Source organism: Chrysemys picta, chromosome 6, assembly GCF_011386835.1.
Source record: "Chrysemys picta bellii isolate R12L10 chromosome 6, ASM1138683v2, whole genome shotgun sequence".
Lineage (NCBI taxonomy): Eukaryota > Metazoa > Chordata > Testudines > Emydidae > Chrysemys > Chrysemys picta.
The window spans coordinates 82,942,293-82,963,704 of NC_088796.1; the positions used below are offsets into that span (position 1 = coordinate 82,942,293).

Consider the following 21,412-nt stretch of genomic DNA (forward strand, 5'->3'; position numbering starts at 1 on the left):
AAGCTCTAGAGACAGTTGCAGAAGAGCATGTAGCAGCACTAGGAATCCTCCAATCTTAGCTTTTTTTTTTTTTTTAAAGGGAAAGGCCAGAATGGTTCAAGAAATCAGATGACAGCAATTGACTCAAGCCTACTACTGAATGGGATAGTGTGCTGGAAACCCTTGGCATACCTTACTTCTACCAAACCCTAGCTGTCTTCAACCTCAATCTCTTCTAATTTCATGTAGACTTCAGGTCTCTGCCACACCAAGTGAGCTCCCTCCTTGCTAAGTGTGATGGGGTGCTTGCCCCACTCTGGGCTCTAAGGGATTAATAGAGCCCTAGGGAGGCTGCTCAGGAGGCAGCCAATCAGGGGCTGCAGGGCAGAGGAAGGCAGTTGTATGCTGGGAGCCCAAGGAGGAAGGACTGTCTCTGGAGGGCTGAGAGAACTGCCAGTACCCTAGACATCCTGGCTGGCTGCTGGGGTTTGCAGGCTGAGGCCTTGAGGCAAAGGCAAAAAGGATGGTGGGCCAGACAATTCGCTGCAGTAGCCACTAAGGGAAGTGGCTGAACAGCGGACTGCAGGTCCCCCAGAATGGGGGGAAGCACAGTGTGTGCCACGGCTGCGGTCCTTGGAGAGACGTGGGTCCTAGAGCAGGAGTGACGGGGGCGAGGCACCACCTGAAGAGAGTGCACTGACATGCAGAGCTAATTCACATTATAGACGGCAGGAGGTGCCAGAATGGTGAGTGAACCCCGTTACACTAAGCTGCGTACTGAGTCCAGGTTCTCCCATAAAGCCACTGAGAACCATCTCAAGCAAGCTGAAGCCATAACTGCCCAACACCTACTGGGAATAGCAGATGTTCACAGTGACCAGAAAGCACTTATCTCCACAGAAGGCAAAAGAAGTGTTTCAGGAAGGACAGCTCTTGCACCTTCTTCTATTTGTTGTTAGGCTTCTTCTGCTTTGGAAGCTGCTTCCATGATATGTGTACAGATTCCAGAAAACAAAGACACCTGCCACAAGCAGGCTGCTGGAGATGCTCAGTTGCATGTCTTAACTCAGACCACATATGAAGTAAATTCCAAGAAATAGCGGGAAGATGAGAACGCCTATTGAGAAGTCACAGAAATTCTACATTCCAGGTAGCTGCCAAGCTTGCCTGTCTGTACCAGCAAGAGAAAAAACCATGTAATCTGTTTCAGAGCAACTATTGTCACAGAAACAAGTGCATACAGTACTTAGTCTATAAATACATGGTAGAATCTTATCATACACATTGCTATACGTTGTTGTTTGTAAGGAGTATTTATGTGACGTGTGTGACCTGTAACCTAAAGCTTTGTTTCCTTTCTATCACCCACACAAGTTTTGGAGTTCTTGTTCCTGTTTAATAAAGGAGTGGTTTATTTCCCAACTTCTACCGTGGAAAACACATATTGGGCAAATTATTACAGGAAAATGACTCAGGGCTAGACTGTCACTTTGCCCCTTGTCCATTTTACAGTGTGTAGCTGCATTGATCCAGGAGCAGACAAGGGAGGGAACTGTGACTACAGCTAGGCAAAATTTGTTCGATGAATAGTAAATTAATCTGAAAATGCATTTTCTGAGGCACCAGAACAATTTATAATTCCGGATTGAATTCAACCCACAAAATGTTTTGATTGAGTCAAATTAGCATTTTTCAAGAGAAAACTGTTCCCCTGGAAAATTTTCAGTCCACTTCTTCTCCTGACAAACTGGCTCTGATTAATCATTACCCAAAATGTCTTGTTTGTGATCAGGTAAACAGTAGAGGGGTCATATGAGTGGATAGAGAAATAGACACAGAATGGAATGATAAAGTAAAAGTAGCATTATTTAATTACATTCTTGCTACCACTTAGTTGCAGAACAAAGTATTGTCATTGCCTCCTTGAAAAACAAATAATTATGGACACTAAATGTTAACATAGTTTACCAGTATTTTGTATTTCTTTGATATCACATTAAGTACTATACTTTCACTCATAATATAAAGCTGAATGGAATTTTCTTGACACTCTGAATTCCTCTGCTGCTTCATACAGATTTAACATCAATGTCTGCTTGAACAAAACATGATCCTTGCTTTCACTCTATATTTTCATTTGAGTAAAGGTGAAAAAACTAATCTCAAAAGACATCTGCTTAGCTTTGGAATGGTTAGCAGCAATGAATGTCACACTGCATTGGGCTTTCCCACAGTGAATGACCCAACTCCTTTCTCACAGTCTCATTCATGATTTAGTTAACGAAAAGGTGCAGCAACCATGGTAGCAACTACTACTACCAGAGATGAAAGTACTCACAAAAATTTTCCATTGGTCTTTGTCCCTAAAAGAACACGGTGCTCTGATTCTTCCCTAGAGATCTTCCCATGGAACCAAGGCATCTTCTCATGGGCAGTAGTGGCAATCAGCTTCTCCAGCTGTGGTTTTTGACTAATAATAGCTTGTTCGAGGGCATTACCCTGCAGAGTGGGCAAAGCACAGAAGGGTCAGTTATACTGTTTTCTGTTACAGTGCAAAAAACAAAACAAAACACAACAAACACAACATTATATTAAATGCCAATTACTGGACTGTGTGAGACACATCCAAACTCTGCGAATAATCAGAGTTTTAGATAAAATTAATTTGGTTACTATACAAGTTTTGGACTCATAGGGCAGAAACTAAATTCAGACAGACACTCTGAAATTCAGATATCTGGGGTTTATGTTTGTGATAGATATTGCAATGGGTATCTTTGGGAGACCGTATTGTATATGTTTATGAATGGTTTACGTATCATTTTGAGCTAGGGATTCTTTGGAACTCCAGTAGGTGGAGAGTTACCACAGCTCCCCTAGAAACTAAAACTGTGGGGCATGCCGCATGATTAAGGCTAGTCACTGAACCTGTAAACTCCTCTAGTGGTGTACTGCCCCTTAGGGTGGCTTGCCTATACTGGTTCAAATGGGTTTTCACAGACCAACAGACTAAGGCTTTTGGTATAAAAATGCTGTGCTTAAACTCACAGCTATGTAGGAAGACAAGTTCCTGTTCTAAATTGCATACAATCTAAATAGACAGACAAACAAAGCAGGCCAGGAGGGGAGGATGCAACACAAAATAACTTGCGCGGCAAGCACAAACATACACTCTGTGTACAACAACTTTCCTTTAAAAAAAAAAAAAAGTGTGTGTGTTTAACAGTTAACTATTACCTATTTTCCTTTTTTGGTTTGTTTTCAATCCTGATTGGCATAGAGAGATGCAATGAGAGACTTGGTCTTATAACACTTAAAAAAAATAAATGATAAACTATGCCACATTTCAGGAAAGAATACATTTATTGCCAAGTTAATACAATGTACTGAAAAAAAAAAAGGCTCGTAAATCACAAGCAAATATAGCAGCAGTAACACAACCCTAACTACCACACAGCAGTAGCAGTGGGTTGGAACCCATATAATACTGACTTTTTAAAAATTTCAGAGTGAAGCATCTCTATTGCAGAAATGGGATTGCATTTACCTGTAGGTTCCAAGTTTGTTTGACATATTCCCTGATAAGGGTCTCTTTTAAATCCTCAAATGGTCCTGTTTTTGGCTCAACACCTGGTGGCCGGTTGCAAGGTCTCCTCAGTAGACAAACAAGACCATCAGCTTCGTCTGAGTGATAGTTAATGAGTTCAGCAGGACTCATATGTGACTTCCCTCCTGCAATGGCATAAGAGCCACTCAGCTCTCTTTCAATTGTGTAGTGATGAACCTTCCTTCCATGTGCCAGGGACAAAGCAAAACCACCAAGGTAGTTTCGACTCTGGCGCAACAGATATAGTCCATCACTCAGTCCTCCTTGCAGCAGGTAATCTTCTGCTTCTTCACGTGTAATATTGCCAAAAAAGTAGGGCAGATGGTTAGCACTGTTAGCCATGTTGGTGGCCATGGCTTTTCCTTTTGATCAGCAAGGACTAATGTTTTGTACCTGAAAAGAAAGAAGGAAAAATAAGCATCCACTGGAAAAAACAAAAAAAACGACATTTTGAGGAATTTGGTAATAATCCTTCCCCATTTAAGTCAAAGGGAGTTTTGCCATTGGCTTCAACAGGAGCAGGATGGGGTCCTAACTGTTTTGTCACTGTACTACACAGACATGAAATTACCATTTTTTGGACCAAAAAGGCATAAGGACATTTCCTGCAATGTTTCATGCAAACCTCCCATCGAACTCAAAGGGCAGTCTGCATATGGGATGATGGCAGAACATACCCTAGAACCAATGGCATGCAGTCCATGTATGCAGTGCATGCATTGCATGCCCTGGGAGTGGCTAGGCCCTCAGAACAATTTTGTCTGGCCCCTGAACCTGCATGAAGGATGCCATTTTGTATATTTAGTTTTGGTTTTGTTTTGTTTTTTTTATAAAGTGACTACATTGAAAGTGCTAAGTCTTGCACATGCATCATGAACCCATCATCTGAAAGAAAGCTGAGCACTTTGAGTTTTAGAGTACAAGATTACTGAATATGGGGGACAACATATGTTTATGTATAGCAACATACAGACATTACACTTGAATAACTGTTTCCCTTTTGCATATCAAATGCAAATACTTCAAATCTGTATTGACAGAATCATGATTTATTTGTTTTTTCTTAATTAAAGCAGTAATATTTTTTTCTTAAAATAAGCCAAAGGACGCTCATAATAACAAAGGACCAAATTCTGCCCTGAGACATATTTGTGTGACCCCCATAGTTTTAAACTGGTGTTGTATGCATGTAACTGAGGGCAGATTTTGGTTCTTGCTGTTTAAACAATTTATTAATAGTATTCACTTGATACAATGTTTCAGTTTTTAAAAGCTAGTGTTTTTTTAGAAATAGAAACAATGGGCCATGCTGGAGTAATGCTGACAAACGTACACCAACTGAGAATTTGACTCCATGTTTAATCCATAGTACTTACACTGGGATGCTGTTTTACAGCTTTACTAGTCTGTCTACAAATAAACAGTGGATTTTATAGGCTAAGGTAGACCAGCCTATTGCATTACTTTGGACCCTGCTGTGCCAGATTATTTCTGGCCAGTTCAAAGATACCATCTATGGATCCCACTGGACTGTGACATATACAGAAGAATATTCAAGATTACAGATGCAGAAAGACACCTCCCACTTTTCACTTCCACTTTGTTCCACTATGAGGGACCAAAAACTAGGTGTTGCACTTTTAAAACTAGCAGTAGACTATATATGACATGACCAAACATGTCTTTTTATAGCACTGCAGCTGTGGTTATGATTTCATAAGACTCTTTCATCCAAGTTCCTATTTTCAGGTGCTTACAATTTTCAGATAATATATATCCTTTGAGCTAATTTTTATATACTTATTTTCAGCCCAAATGTGAGATATAGAAATGTAGTGTGACTGCTTCTGAGATAGCCCAGCACGAAGAGAGGAACTTATTAAGAAAATTTTCCCCACATATTTTCCCACATTCATTAATAAGAAAATGATTTTGTTTAGAGACTACAGCCTCAGTGAAGAAGGGATGTTTTGTTAAGTCTGAAAAAAACCAGCTGTGAAATGAAGCGCTTATAATTTACTGGTGATAGCTTGCTGCATGAATGCAGTACATCCTTTTCTTTAGGCCGTGTCTATAGTACAGCCACTACAGCATCACAGCCACATCCCTGAAGCTGTGCTGTTACAGTGCCGCATGAAGCTGTTACAGGTGCTTCCTATGTCTACACTACAGAAAGTGTTTTTCTGTCAATTTAGTTAATCCAACTCTCTAAGAGACAGTAGCTAGGTTGATGGATGAACTCTCCTGTTGACCTAGCCACATATATATCGGGGGATTAGGTTGACCTATGTGGTGGTCAGGGCACAAAATTTTTCACAGTCCTAAGTGATGTAACTAGGTCCCTCTAATTTTTACATGTAGACCAGGCCTCAGAAAAGGGCAATTCCTGACTCGGTTGCTGTGCAGGATCCCCAGCAGCAGAACTAGTGCCATTTCAGTGTCAAAGGGAAAGGGTAGGATTTTAGGGAGTCTATACAGGGGGTCTGCAGCCCTTGCATAACAGGGTTCAGGACACATATGGGACTGGGGCCAGGGCCAGGAGATCTGTTGCTATGTGAATCTTCTTGTCTTCACTTTGTGCCAGGAAAGGGGCATGTTGGAGCTACAGAGCTACTGCAGCCCCACATAACAGTGACATGCAGCGCAGTATTTACTACCCTGGTTGGTCTGAAACAAAAATCTGTGGTTTAAGAGAATCACTTGCTACACACCTCTACTTAAACCTTGCCTGGGATTTTTGGTCACCCACAGTGCTGACAGGTTCCCTACACTTCTGAATAGCCTGGTGTCTGGACATTTATGTTCTAAATCTTAATCTATTAATGCAGTTTTTATGCATTAAATATACAAAAATAAATTAAAAGAAATTAAAATTGCATAAAATCACCAATGAAAATTGAGAATTGAGTTAAGACCAAAATAAATGGTGATGTATAAGGGGTATCAAACATTGATTTCATACAAAATAACTATTCACAAGGCTAAGACTGTCTGCACAAGATGAAAACTATGAAGGCTTTTCTTCAAGGAATTGAATCCATTGGGCATCTAATGATAGATCCAAAGCTCCTAACATTGAATATGTGAAGTCACTCTCATATAATGCATTCAGTAAACAGACATTTAGGTTAATAGATGCTTAAAAGTTGATTTTTTTTGTGATTTATCATTTCAACAATATATTTGCTTCCCACTCTTGCTCTATTTGTTATACTTCGGGTTCATTAGACCAGTGTCAGAGCCTGCTTTCTGAATTCACTGTGCAGTTATTAAAATACAGTTATGTTCTGGGAAACAGGATATACACAACATGGAAAAATAAAACAAATTAGAATGAAAAAATGAAAGGAAATGTAGGGTAAATAAAATAGAGCAAAAGTAAATTTGAATTTTATGTTGTGCTTTAAGTATACGAAGAGTTTCTTTCTTGCTATCTACACCAGAGACCACTCTAGCTATAGGCAAACTAGGCCGCTGCCTCAGGTAGCAGATTTCTGGGAGAAATGATTTTACGGGGTGCCACAAACCGGTCTATGGAGATATGAATTGCAGAGCACCTTAACACATAGCGCTTTAATGGCCCCATGCCAGTCAAACTGGAAAGGCCCTTGCACACACACAGTGCAAAGTGCTAGATTTGAGGGCGGAAAGCAGCAATGGGACGTGCCTCCAATTTTTCTGGGCTCAGCAGCTATGAGGCAGGGGCAGCTGGGCACCTGGTAATTGCTCCTGACAGGGATGTGTGCAGGGGAGGAGGTGAGAGTGAATCAGGGATAACTCTGCTTCTCCACCTCCCACACAATCCTCCTCACCCCCCAGCCTCCTATAGGCACCCACCATGCACCACATGCTTCCTCCAAATACCCCCACCTCCCACACAATCCCCCCAGTCTCCTGCAAGCACCCATCATGCACCCCCTGCTTCTCCCAGACACCCTCCACCCTCAACCTCCCACACTGCTGGTGACTGCTGTAGCTGTCATCACACTCTGTCGCACAATATAGGCTCTCTGGACTGGTGGTGGCTCCGAACTGCTGGAGCACCAGATTGTCTCGAGTGGTCTCTGATCCACAGACATAGTTGTTTTAGTTATAACAGGCTACAGCAGACAAATATAAGCCAAACACATGTATATAATCCATTATTTGCTTGTTATAGAATTTTGTGTTAGAATAAACACACTAGGATTTATAACTATTCTGAAGTGTTGAAGGGCAAAATTTCATTTCTTAAAAATAATTATCTAAAACAAAGCTGTAACTATTTTACATTAAAAATGCTTGAAACTGAAAAATTGGATGAACACCCATTAGCACTAATAAGAATTTCCAGGAATAAATCATAATATTTATTTCAACTGTTTATATGATTAAACTAAATACAAAGAAGAGTAAAAGAAAAGTAATGGCATCAAAAACATACCACACTCCCAAAACAGTGAGTTACAGACTTGTCAGAGGAATGAGAAAAACGAAAGGGAAATGTCCCCAGAAGGTGTCAGATATAAGTCTACTTAACTAAATAGAACTAACAGAGGTAAGACAGCCAGCAATGGACTCTTCCAAGAGCTGGTTCAGCCAAAGACCCTTGAGTGACCCTTGTCTCTGCCTACAGGCACCAAAATAAGCAGACCATAATTAGCAGGCTGTTAGGTAGGAAAATCATTCAAGGACCTAGGGCAGGGGTGGGCAAACTACGGCCCATGTGTCGGATCCGGCCCGCGAGCCATTTTAAACCGGTCTGCGAGCTCCACCCGGGGCGCCAAGTCAGGGGCCGCACCATGTGGCTTGGCCCTGCTCCGGCGCACCAGCTGAGGCACCATTTGGCTCGACCCTGCTCCGGCGCTCCAGCTGAGGCACCGGGGTGCCGCGGTATGAACCTGCTCTGGGGCGCATGGTCAGGGGCCGCACCACGCTGCTCCTGGAAGCAGCGGCATGGCCTCACTCCAGCGCTCTAGCAGGGTCAGGGCTGCTCCACGTGTAGGAGCCAGAGAAGGGACATGCCACTGCTTCCGGGAGCCACTTGAGGTAAGCGTCGCTCAGCGCCTGAACTCTGAGCCTCTTCCCACGCCCCAACTCCTGACCCAGCCCTGATCCCCCTCCCACTCTTCAAACCACTTGATCCCTTCACAGAGCACTGCCGCTCAGTGGTTAGCTGAGAAACGGACAGAACGGTGATGTAGCAGAATCTGACATGGCACTTCCCCACTGCCAAACAGTGCTACTGCTAACTCCAAGCATTCACAAATCAGAAGACTAACCAAAATAAGCCCATGTGATTCCCCTGTTAAGAATGGTGTGGTGTTCTGCAGTGATAGCTCAAAACACTGCAGTAACATTATTGCCAGCTGTAGCGTTTGGGGACAATCAAAGTAGAATACTCTAGTATATTTTATAAGGATTTATTTCCAAGCTGAAATATACATAAACCTTGTTTCCAGTGTCTTTGCCTCATCTTACATGCATGCATTACAGCACCATTTCTAGTAGCATCATGTTTGAAAAGAAAAAAAAAATACCCTAGCGTGGGAATGGACAATGCTGAGCTTCCTGGTTAATTAAGGGTATGATCCAATGGCTACAGAAGTCAAGGCTGCCTGACACTATGATGTCAAGTTTCTATGTTGCTGTTAATTCAGAAACCTAATGAAAACAAAGCTTCAGAAAACTCATTTTACTCTTAAAAAGTAGTAAAGAATTCGGAAGTCAGTCACAGTAGCAGTCACAGGGCCAAAATTTTCAAGAATGCCTAAGTGATTTAGAAGCCTAAGTCTCAGTGAAAGTCAGTACTAAATGCAAATACAATATGCTGGTTACAACAGACACTGCCTTCAGCATATCTAGATACGGAAATGTAGGGTGAACTTCATAAAGACCAAGATTCTAGAATGATTAAAAACATTTTTTTTCCAGTAAAAACAACGGATATAAATTATGGCTTTTTATTTTAGCTGCCTGAATAGATTTCTGGTATCAAAGTCCAAAGGGATTTTTTGTATATGGAAAAATTATAGGGACCACTCAATATTCTGCCTAGCAAGTATGTTTTTATATCCATATATATGTAATCTTATTTAAATTCATTATGCAATCAAAGAACATACAGTACAATTTGTAAAAGCAATTTTCTACTAAAGGAAAAAGAAGAAAAATATCTTGGAACTTTGTTCAACAAACGCTTAAGCAACTGTTACTTTAAGTATCACTAAAAATATAAATTTGCTGCTGTCTGTTCTCCCTTCAGTGCCGATGACACAACACCATTAGGTTCCTTTTAAATAAATCCATTATGGACCATCTATCTAGACATTTTATTATCTGAATGAGAAACAGCTAGTTAAGACTCAACTCAAACAAGATAGAGGTGCAGCTTGTGGGTAGAAGAAAATATTTTGAGAATCTAGCTGGTGGCTTGTGCATGCTTATTATTCAGGAAGTACAGCTGTTACTTTTGAGACTGCCTGAATTTGCGGGTCACCCTTGACTACCTTTCTCAGAATGGAGGCCAGTGATGCAATAACGGTCAAGAATGCTTATTGCCTTATATTTCTTAACCAGAAGGTCCACCTGCTTCTCTCTGATACACATCTCACCAACCATTTATCTCTCTATTTTATCCAGGGTATGCTATTGTCATGTGTTCCTAATTGGGTTTTGCTTGAAATTGATAAAAGGGTCTACAACAGTTGCAGAATACAGAAGCTCACTTATTTCTCAAGGCCCTTCTTCAGCAGGCCATCCCTATTCAGCAAAGCCCGTACATAGGTCATTAACTTCAAGCATGTGCTTAAGTCCCACTAAGAAGACTAGAGCATGTGCTGAAGTGCTTTGATGAAGAGGGATGACTTAAGCACTTGTTTGTATACTTTGCCAAACTGGGACCATACATCTTAGAATAGGAATGAAGGATTTATTTACATCTGCTCTCCAAAAATCTAAATTAGCTGCTGATACACCATAAGATACATTTTATAAGTTTAACTTTAATATACTCAACCATTTATGTTGTATATATCATAATTTACCTTATTGAAATGTAATGAAGTTTTCCAATTGAACATTTAAACTAGTCCTTATATCACTTTTTGAACCATGGTATTAGTTTCAGATACAAAATGCTACACTTTCAGTTCCATCCCAGTACAAGTTAAATGAAATACCACTATATAATCATACAAACTATGGCTCAACTCTCCAGTCACTGCATGACCATGACCCTGCAAAGTACATATGCACATATTCAACTTTAAGCAAATGAGGATACCAAAGAACTGTAAATGGGATAAATCCCATGCTTAAAGGTAAGTTTGTGTACAAGTGCTGTGCTGGATCAGGGGAACAAGAGCAACTCCCAATGGAGTCAGTCCCGCAAACATGCCCAGGAATAGTTCTACTGAAACATGGAACGACTCACCTACATAAAGTTAAGCACATGTGCGTCTGTAGATCAGACCAGATAGTATACAGGGCCCATAGCTGCAGGAACTAGGGGTGCAGGGGGTGCTTTTGCACCCCCTGGCTTGAAGTGCTTTCCATCATATACAGGGTTTACAGTTTGGTTCAATGGCTCTCGGCACCCCCACTATACAGATGGTTCTAGCACCCCTGGCTGGGTCCTGGAACTACTTGTGCTCAGTCCTGTTTTCAACAAAATAAACTCTTATTCGCCCAGTTTAACTTGTCTCTACTGCAAAGAAAAATCATTATACACGCTGCATTTCTATTGGGTACGTGGAGTCTAAGAAACAAGAACCGGAGGAAATGCTGCTTAGTATTTTGCAGTGAACAGATAATATCACTGTATACAAGTAAATATAAAAAAAATCATTAATTAAGAAGGCGATAGATGCCTCCTTTTCTTGTCTTTTCTTTTGCAAAGAAGGGAAAAAGTAATTTAATTGACTGTAAGGACTGGTATCATGTCTGCTCATCAGAAGGAAATGAAGGCCCAAATTCATCAGCTTTATAATTCAAACAAAAGTTCAAGACTTTTAAAGAAATCTCTCGGGCAACATAGGGGATTATGTCAACATAATCAAAACCAAGCAAAATATGTGAAACAAGCTGCAAAGAATTTCATCTACCATTGTGGGCAATTAAATTACATATCATTGTACTAGCTGTTTAAATACATCATTCTTAGAAGCTTTGGAATGCAAGTTATTAAAAGATTAATGAATATATAACTTTGTAGAAGGTAAAACATTTCAGAACACTGTCTTCTGTATTACCCAAGAAAACATACCAGACCATGTGCCTAAAACCTTCCTCAACATAGCTTCCAAAACACACCTAGGTAATATGTGTTGTAACTTTCATTAATTTTGTGCAATTCCACTTTTGTATAAAGGTTGACAAATTATTACAGCTGAAAACAGTATTTAAGAAAATATACTTTTTTTATATTGCACTTGTACCAATACAGAAAAACAGCTAGAGGGTTTCCCATTCCCACCATTTTATATGCTTTAAAACCCAACTCTTGCACGTGCTCTAAAATCCAAATGGTTAACTGGACTGCTATGAAATTTGATGTGCCTCACGGGGGAGTGCTAGACATCCAAATTTTGGGTAATTTCACCAAGGAGTTCTCAAGTTACAGCCCACCCCGAAAGCCCTAGTTTCCTTTTGCTGCCTTGTACTGTTAAACTGAGAGGTACTAATGACTGGATGAATGGGAGACCTCTCGGTTGCTTTGAACTCACCCTTTAATTAACTAAGGCTAGGTTAATCACACGGCCCCATCTAAGACAAAAGGAGTTTCAACTGGAGTGGCTAGAGCAGGGATAGGCAACCTATGGCATGCGTGCCGAAGGAGGCACGCAAGGTGATTTTCAGTGGCACTCACACTGCCCGGGTCCTGGCCACCGGTCTGGGGGGCTCTGAATTTTAATTTAATTTTAAATGAAGCTTCTTAAACATTTTAAAAACCTTATTTACTTTACATACAACAATAATTTAGTTATATATTATAGACTTATAGAACGAGACCTTCTAAAAACATTAAAGTGTATTACTGGCACACGAAACCTTAAATTAGAGTGAATAAATGAAAACTTGGCACACCACTTCTGAAAGGTTGTCAACCCCTGGGATAGAGTGTCAGCTGACCGGGATGTGAGCAGTCTAGTCTAGTGGTCAGGGTCGGCATTAGGAACCAAAGCCAAGGGTCAAAAAGGAAGGCAAGAACTCTCTCTTTGAAACAAACCAGCTGAAACGTACATGGTTTGGGATTTCACATGACCTTGAAATTCACAAAGGTTTGGGGAACATTATTAAAGACATGGGCAGACCCAGAACCTTCTCTCAATCTGCTTGGACTCTTTCATCCAGCAGACACTATCAGCCATCTGCCTTGTGCAATCTTCTGGCATAAGAAATATCTCTAAGTATAGATCAGGTAGCGTGCCCATTTCCACAAGCACTGGGAAATGGTCCTTTTGTTCTGCTGCTATTTGTGAAACGCTCTTTACTTTATTCTGGGGCCATTGAGCCCCCGCACATATACTCTCTTACTAAACTGACATGTTTCACTGGAAGGTTCATTTGGAATTCCTGTGTTCATATGGACCTGAAAACTCCAAGTAAACTTCAAGAAATATGAACCTAGGTAAACCAATTCTGCCAGATTAGGTTCAGCAAAAACTAAAAACATATAATCCCAAAGCAGTGGATTTCACATAGGCACGTTTAAGTGATAACTTTCACAGTGGCTCAGGAAAAGCTAAACATGTCCAAATGTCACCTGGCTACTAAAACACATCCAGAACACAGCAAATATCTGCTATATATTCTCTCATATAATTGCCATAGATACAGAATAGTGACAGAATTATTTGATGAAAGTAACTGCAACTTGTTTTATTTATTTTGCATTTGCCATTACCATGTTACTGTTTTAAAATCAATAAAGGTGTTCTAAAATTAAATAAAAATAAAGGCAGTATTTTCTTGGTATCCATCAGAAATTTCAGAGAACACACAGAATTAATAAACAAATCTATTAGTGCTGCAGTATTTCAGTTACTGACATTTCTTAGCTCGTAAGACTTTTGGCTATAAGGCAGGAGTCAGTATTCTGAATTTATGAAACCCCATCTCTATGAAAATTCATCTCTGGTAATTTTCCCAGGATTTAGTCAGATCTTACCTGTTTGATTTTAGTATCTTATAAAAGAGAGATCTCCTTTCAGTGAAGATGCTATATGCTGTGAAGATGAGTACTGTTGTTGGCAAAGGAAGTGATTGGCTGTACAATCACAGTATAGTTCCTAAATTAGTCACTGAATTGGTTTCCTTTTAGAAAATGAAGTACATGTGTTTAATACAATTTAGTAATAGATGCATTTTAAACATAAAAATTGAAGAATGGGAGATTCTCCAGGTCACTCTCACTAGTGTGGTTAAAGCCCAACATAGAACAAAAGACTGAGTTGGAATTTAAATGAAGGAAAAAAGTATGAATCGAAAGGAAACTACCGTATATACTTGATTATAAGCCAGTTCATTTATGAGCCGACCCTCCCAAGATGGATAAGTAAAAATGGAAAATTTTTACGACCCGTTCATAAGCCGACCCTGTAATTCAGGAGTCAGCAAACTTTGGCTCCTGAGCCATCAGGATAAGCCGCTGGTGAGCTGAGATGGTTTGTTTACCTCGAGCGTCCGCAGGCACAGAGGTAAACCCAAGTAAACAAAGTGTCCCGGCGCACCAGCTGCTTACCCTGACAGTCTGGGACAGCAACTGGTGGGGAAATTTTTGGGGTGGGGAGAAGCTAGGAGTCAGGGGAGTAACCCCTGTTACCACTCCCACATGACCCCACCTCTAGCCCGGGACCCCCACACTTTCCCCATCCCATCCCTTCCCACCTTATCTGGGGAGGACCAGGGGAGGATGTCTCTGGCCTGGCTGGAGCTGCTCTGGCAAGCTGGGCAGTGCGGCCGCAGCCTGCTCCGGCGGGCCACACTGGGCAGCGTGGCCGCAGCATGTTCCAGCAGGCTGGGCCGGGTGGCATGGCCGCAGTGTGCTCCGGCGGGCCAGCCAGCGTGGCCACAGCCTGCTCTGGGGGGCGGGGCTGAATGGCACGGCTGCAGCTTGCCAGCCCCGGAGCTGCAGCTGTTTCGTAGGCTGCGGGGAGAGCAGCGTGGCCAGAAGCGGAGAGACTCTGGCCCTGCCTCTTCCCTTCTGGCTCTGCTGGCTGTGCTGCCTCTCCTTGCTCCCTCTGTTGGGAAGAGTGGCTGTGTCCCACCTCTCCCTCTCTATACCCGTTCATAAGCCGACCCCCTTCTCTGGTGCTTCCCTTTTTTACTAAAAAATTTCAGCTTATGAACGAGTATGTACAGTAAGTTCAGAACCAGGACTCATCCCTTCTGCTATACCTACAAACGAAACAAGACTTTGCTAGCTTGTTGGGTTTTTTGCAGGGTGGAGGGAATATTTAAAGTTATATTTAAACCTATATCATTCCATCAAGAAGCATCTTTCAAAGGAGGTGAGAAAGGAAACATTCTTCTTGCTCTGGAAGGAGAGCAACTCACAAGAGCCATCAAACAGGCTTCAGAAGCAGAAGCTCTCGGGCTATGCAGCTATATGCTACTTCTAAAGGGGTACTTCCACCCGGGCACTGACCTTGGAATAATATTACCTAGCCCTTGTATAGCATTTTTATCATGCACATTAAGTATTAGAAAAGGGCCTGTGGCAGCCCCATTCCCAGCACAGAGTCATGAATTCCAGCTGGCTCAAATATCATATGCCAACTGAGCTCAGGGGAATGGTGTTGAAGGATGCACTGAATGCTCTTTGGTTTGTCTTTCCTCTTGCAACCTCCCAGTGAATACTTAGGATCAGACTGTGACTGGCCCAGTGCATGTGTGCAAAGAGAAAAGAGGGTGCAAGAAGCCTTCCCCCCAGCTTTGTGTAGCTGTGCAGGAGCCAGTCATTTAATGGCTAGAGAAAGTAGGTACTGTGCAGAGCTAAACCTCATCTGTGGCACAGGACTCCCCAAAAGGCAGTGCCCCTGCCACCTCCCTCAGGACTAGTTAGCACAGATGCTGGGCATGGAAATGAGCATATGCTAAACCTTCTCTTGGGGTGTCAGAGCTGGGGCAAGGGTGAATTATGGGAATGTCTACCAGAATTCCTCTTGAAGAGTCCCTCACATGCCATCCATGGAGGAATGTGGCTTTGAGTTAAAGTTAAGCCCTATGTATCTCCCCCAGTAGTGTGAGGGAGCACCAGTGAGGCAGGGAAGAATTATGAATTGGTTGCAGGATTACAGGCCAGATTCTCAGCTACTGAATATTCATATAGCTCCACTGACTTTAACAGAGCTATGCCAATTTATATCAGATGAGGGTCTGGCTCTAGATCTCCTCAGTGACAGCTCCATCCAGAAGTATAGCTAGGAAAGAATGAGGAATATTAATACTATACAAAGGAGACTGGGGCAGTGAAAACCCTCTTCCAAGGCAAAAATTATGTCTCATTCTTTAGGCCAAGATGTGATGATCTGTCTCCCCATTCAATTATGACTCAGATCTGTGGAAACTCCCAAGGATTTCATGGTCACAGAATGAGGAAGACAGGCCACTCACAGGTTAGGAGGTGAAAAGTACAAGAGACAAGGAGCTCATTCACATGAGGTCTCTTCTCCTCCCAGGCAGCTCTACAGCCACTTCTCTCCAGCAAGCTAATATTTCCCCTGAATAAGTTGGTCCAGTGTGGATCCAGTATCCTTAACCTTCTATAACCTGGATAGCGTGGAAAGCCATGAAAATTACATTCTGGATAGGCTTTCCTATATGAGTAAATGCATAAGTTTAATGTAGATAATATTTGAAACAGGAAGTTTCTTATAACAGTTTCTGTGAAATACCCTATTGAGATTTGATTGGTTACTCACATAATGTCACCAGTGCATTGCCTTTCTGCATTTAGATGTTTATCTGTCCATAGATGTAACAATCTCACAGACCTTTCCATTTCTCACTGCAGCTGGTGGACACTCAAAAACCACATAGTTTAACCAAGAGACAGCTACATACTCTGCACAGCTGCACTGTGAATGGCTGAAGACAGAATACTAGGACTGACCTCAGGGACATAGCATTAGTTCTTAATTTTTTAGAAGATGAAATGAAGATTGTTAAAGCACACAAAAATAAGAAGCTCCGTTAAACAAAAGCTGAAGATTTCTCAGTCACAACAGCAAGAATCCTTATAGGCCTCTTTAATATTTATAATCCATTTATTCATAACTATAGCAGAGAATCACAAATTAGACATGAGTTTGCAAGGTGATATAGTAACTTTGATAGAGTTCAGTGAGAGTTTCTTCGGTTTGCCTGAATTCTTCTTCAAGAATTGCTGGGAATATTCAGGCCAAGTGACAATTTTTAAACGTTTGATATAATGGCACATAGATATGCACTGGTACAAAAACACACATGCAAAGCTCTAGACAACTTCTCTCTCTGGAGTTGTTCCTTGTATAGTGGTTTCCTACATAACTGACTTGCCTTTCTTTCTGGGATTCAAACACAGAGGTAGGATCAACAATCCAGTAGCAACTAAGAGAAATTGATTATGGCACAAATCTCACCCCTCCTCCTAAACCACAGTAGAAGGCCAGTGTGTTTCCCTTGAAATCATTGCTTGGCACCCCACCAAGATTCCATCCAGACTAATGTGGAGTGGGGGTAATGGGCAATCCCAGGACAGGCTAGGAGAGGTGTGAGGGAATAGCCAGGGGATGCATAACAATGTAGATACACCAGACCAGAACTCCATGCAGAGGTGCACAGGCAAATATGGAGGGGAGCCAGAGAAGATCCGTCTTCCCCAGTCCCCAGGGAACTATACTGTGCAAAGTCCATTTACTTAGGGACGGATTCTGGCACTCTTACTCACATGGAGTAGTACCTTAATCCACAAGTAGTCCCATTTATTTCAATGATCTACTCATGGCATTAGGCACTAGTCAGCATGAGTAAGTGTGTCATAATCCTATCAGTCTTTTCACAGGGGAAAGTATTTGGGCCAAAGTGAGAAGGAGAAAAAAGTACCATAACAGAGGGCAGGAATACATGATGTGTAACTTTAGAGCTAGCTGCAGTCCATGACCCCTAAACTGCCCTACCTATGAAACAGCATAGTGAGGACCAAGCTATCAAGTGTGGTGTTTTACTTATGGTCACCCAGACAACAAGGAGTATTGATTATTGTGGAGAACAGAGTTAATCTGTAACAATTTTATAAATGTGTGACCTAGCTATTAAGATAACCCCATCTGGCTCTGCATTGTCTATTGGAACATGTGACTAGACTGGGTTAATTCAGTAGTCAGTATTGTTTTGTTTCTCAACAGGCCAATAATTATAAATAAGATATTGGGGGTGAGGGGGGTGAAGCAGGAAAAATAATTCAAAAGTCCTTAAGAAAAAAATGAGTGGGCTATTAATTGGAAAGTGCCTACCCACCCCGGGCCTTGCTCCCTTAAGATTAGCAGGCTTATATTTCCTAGGGTTACCATTCGTCCGGATTTACCCGGACATGTCCTCCTTTTGTGTGCTAAAAATAGCGTCCGGGGGGAATTTGTAAAGCACTCACAATGTCCGGGATTAGCAGAGCGAGCGGCTGGGAGGGCTGCAGGGAAGTCCCGGGCTGGACTCAGGAGCAGCTGTAGAGGAGCCGGATCCGCCCTGCATTCTGAGCCGGCAGCTCCCTTGCAGCCCAGTCCAGCAGCACTGTGCAGGGCCAGACCGGGTTTTGTTGTGCAGGGCCAGACCGGGTTTTGTTGTGCTGGGGAGCTCAGCCACGTGTCCGGCTCGGCTGCACAGAGCCCAACACTCTGTTCTGAGCAGCAGGGTAAGGGGGACCGGGGGCAGGAAGGTTCTGGAGGTGGCAGTCAAGAAACGGGGGGGGCTTTTTGGGGGGAGTGGAGAAAGTTTTGGGCAGTCAGGGTACAGGTAGGGGGTAGGGTCCTGGGGGGCAGTTGGGGGGGGTCTTAGGAGGGGGCAGTTAGGGGACAAGGAACAGGGAGTCTTAGGTAGGGGGTGGGGTTCTGGAGGGCAGTTAGGAGCAGGGGTCCCAGGAGGGGGCAGTCAGGGGACAAGGAGCAGGGGGGGAGTGTTTGGGAGTTCTGGGGGGGGCTGTCAGGTGGCAGGGGTGGGGAGATGGATCGGAGCAGTCAGGGGACAGGGAGCAGAGGGGTTTAGATGGGTTGGGAGTTCTGGGGAGGGGGTGGGGAGTGGTTGGATGGGGCGTGGGAGTCCCAGGGGTCTGTCTGGGGGTGGGGGTGTGGATAAGGGTTGGGGCAGTCAGGGGACAAGAGGCAGGGAGGCTTAGATAGGGAGTGGAGTCCTGGGGGGCAGTTAGGAGCAGGGGTCCCAGGAGGGGGCAGTCAGGGGACAAGGAGCAGGGGGGGAGTGTTTGGGAGTTCGGGGGGGGGCTGTCAGGTGGCAGGGGTGGGGAGATGGATCGGAGCAGTCAGGGGACAGGGAGCAGAGGGGTTTAGATGGGTTGGGAGTTCTGGGGGGGGGGGCTGTCAGGGGGTGGGGAGTGGTTGGATGGGGCGTGGGAGTCCCAGGGGTCTGTCTGGGGGTGGGGGTGTGGATAAGGGTTGGGGCAGTCAGGGGACAAGAGGCAGGGAGGCTTAGATAGGGAGTGGAGTCCTGGGGGGCAGTTAGGGGCAGGGGTCCCAGGAGGGGGCAGTCAGGGGACAAGGAACGGGGGGAGGGTTGGGGGTTCTGGGGGGGCGGGAAGTGGGAGGGGCAGGGGCGGGGCTAGGGCGGGGCTCCTCCCGTCCTCTTTTTTTCTTGCTGAAATATGGTAACCCTAATATTTCCAGGCTGGGGCCTAAAATCAAAGGAAACTGAACTGTAAAAACCCCTGCCAGGGAGGGGGAGGAGTTTGCAAGTGAGCAGCAGCTAATCAGGGCAGACACTGCAGGAGAGACACTAGGATAGAGAAACTGCAGCAGGGCAGTCTGCCCCCGCACCTTCAGCCCAGAAGTGGGGGTACCTGGGCTAAGTGGCACTTACCAAAATGTGCAAGGAAAGGAAAAGACCCAGGCTTATAGGCCTTTTGTTATTTTAACTCTTTGCTCGCTTGTTATATTGTTTGGGTGAACAAACAATACATTGATTTTGAAAAAGCTATTGCGAATCACTTTAATCAGCTGCTGGTCACAGGCTCTGCAAGAAAATTTCTTGCAGCTGCCAAATACAGTTAGGTCTGTCAGGTTAACACAGTTGGGAAATAGGGGACTGCAGCCCTAAGATCCAGTCTAAGAGTGACTGAATCACAGGATGAGAGGTGAAGGAAATGAAGCCTGTTACCAGAGGTCTGAGCTTAAGCGGGACAGCAAAGGGGTCTAAGGTACACCTTGCGCTGTAACTGTGACAATAATCTAACAAAGAAGATAGACGTATACACAAATATTATGGTTGGTTTAAATTTTTTTCAAATGTAAATATATAAGCAAATTAGGTGCCACCACGGGTGGCTGGCAAAGTTGCCAGTAAGGCAGTCAGTGTTGCTGTACCCCTGCCATATGGCAAACAGCATAACATCAGGGAAGTAGGTCTTTCCACACAGACTGAGATCATATACACATCCAAAAAGCAGAAATACAAAACATAAATTATACTAGAGTTTAGTGGCACATTAATTAGTCACAGATAAGACTAATTTGGAAGAAGTTACAGGGAAGCTATGTCTGTGTTCCCTCCCCATTATGACATCCATTATGTCCACCTATTGCCTCTTCTACTTAGGGACCATCTTTTTGTGATATGTTTATATAATAACCAGCACAACAGGTCTGGCACCTATAGATGCTACCAGAATACAAATAATATGAAAATCAGTAAGGAGAAGAAACAATAATGCTGAAAGAAACCTGGGGACAGCAAGTTAGTCTATTCTTGCAACCATAATCTCAGGAGTAAAGGAACTGAATTGTGAGGGAATATTAAAAACATGGCTAACTGGCAATAAAGTGGGGTTTTGCTTGATAAAATCTGTAAATATTTGAATAGCATGAAAAACAAGGGTGTAGAGGAATTTAGTGTAACGCACAAGGATACAGCTGGGAGTAATAGGATGAAATTAAGAAAGGAAGATGTAGGCTGAATATTATTTAAAAAAAAAAAAATTCCTACCAACAAGATGTAGCATGCTGCAATGGTCTTCCAAGGAAGTAGTGGGAACCCTTACAGTTTGGAACATTTAAAACTAGACTGGACAAAATGAATATATGCTGACAGGGACAAGCCTATTTTTGCAAAAACATCATTCAAGAGATCTTTTACACCTTTAACTTTCACAATTATCTGATTACATATTGAAGAGAAAATTGAACAGCATTAGTGTACAACTTTTTCCTGAAATATTTTATGCACAATGACTGCCTCCTATATTGCTCTTCCAAACAAATTAGATACTGATTTTGAGGAATTCCTTTGTACTCTAAATGATAAGTCAGTATATGTAGGATTTTGGCCTAGTTAATATTCTTTCAAGCAAAATTAGCTAATCTGCAAAGAGTACTCCAATTTTGGTCTAACAACTAGGTGTATATTTTCTCCTTATATAATACCCATTAATACTAAAAGGAGTTAAGCATGCTTCTAAAGGAGAATATATACTTGGTGGCAGTTTCAAGACTAGCTGATCCAGCTGTGCAAGTTTCATACCTGCTCTGCATTAGCCTCTGTTCTGTAGTGAACTGGTGTGACAGTTAATTAAAGAAACAGAAGTGACAGCACTTTGCTATTTGTAAGTAAAAGGAGCCAGATCCTCAGCTAGTGTAAATTAATAGC

General features: G+C 42.7%; 1 protein-coding gene across 4 annotated transcripts in view; it reads right to left on the bottom strand.

Annotated features, from left to right (window-relative positions):
• The window catches only part of SYK (spleen associated tyrosine kinase), a 76,542-nt gene that overhangs the window by 39,998 nt on the left and 15,132 nt on the right, over nt 1-21,412 (bottom strand). For all 4 annotated transcript variants that reach the window (XM_008163191.4, XM_042854591.2, XM_005307653.5 and 1 more), the window contains 2 exons: nt 3,527-3,979; nt 2,318-2,478 (listed from right to left, as the gene is read on the bottom strand). In XM_008163191.4, coding sequence (XP_008161413.1) covers nt 2,318-2,478; nt 3,527-3,940 — 575 coding nt within the window. In that variant the 5' untranslated portion in view covers nt 3,941-3,979. The remainder of the gene's footprint in view (nt 1-2,317; nt 2,479-3,526; nt 3,980-21,412) is intronic.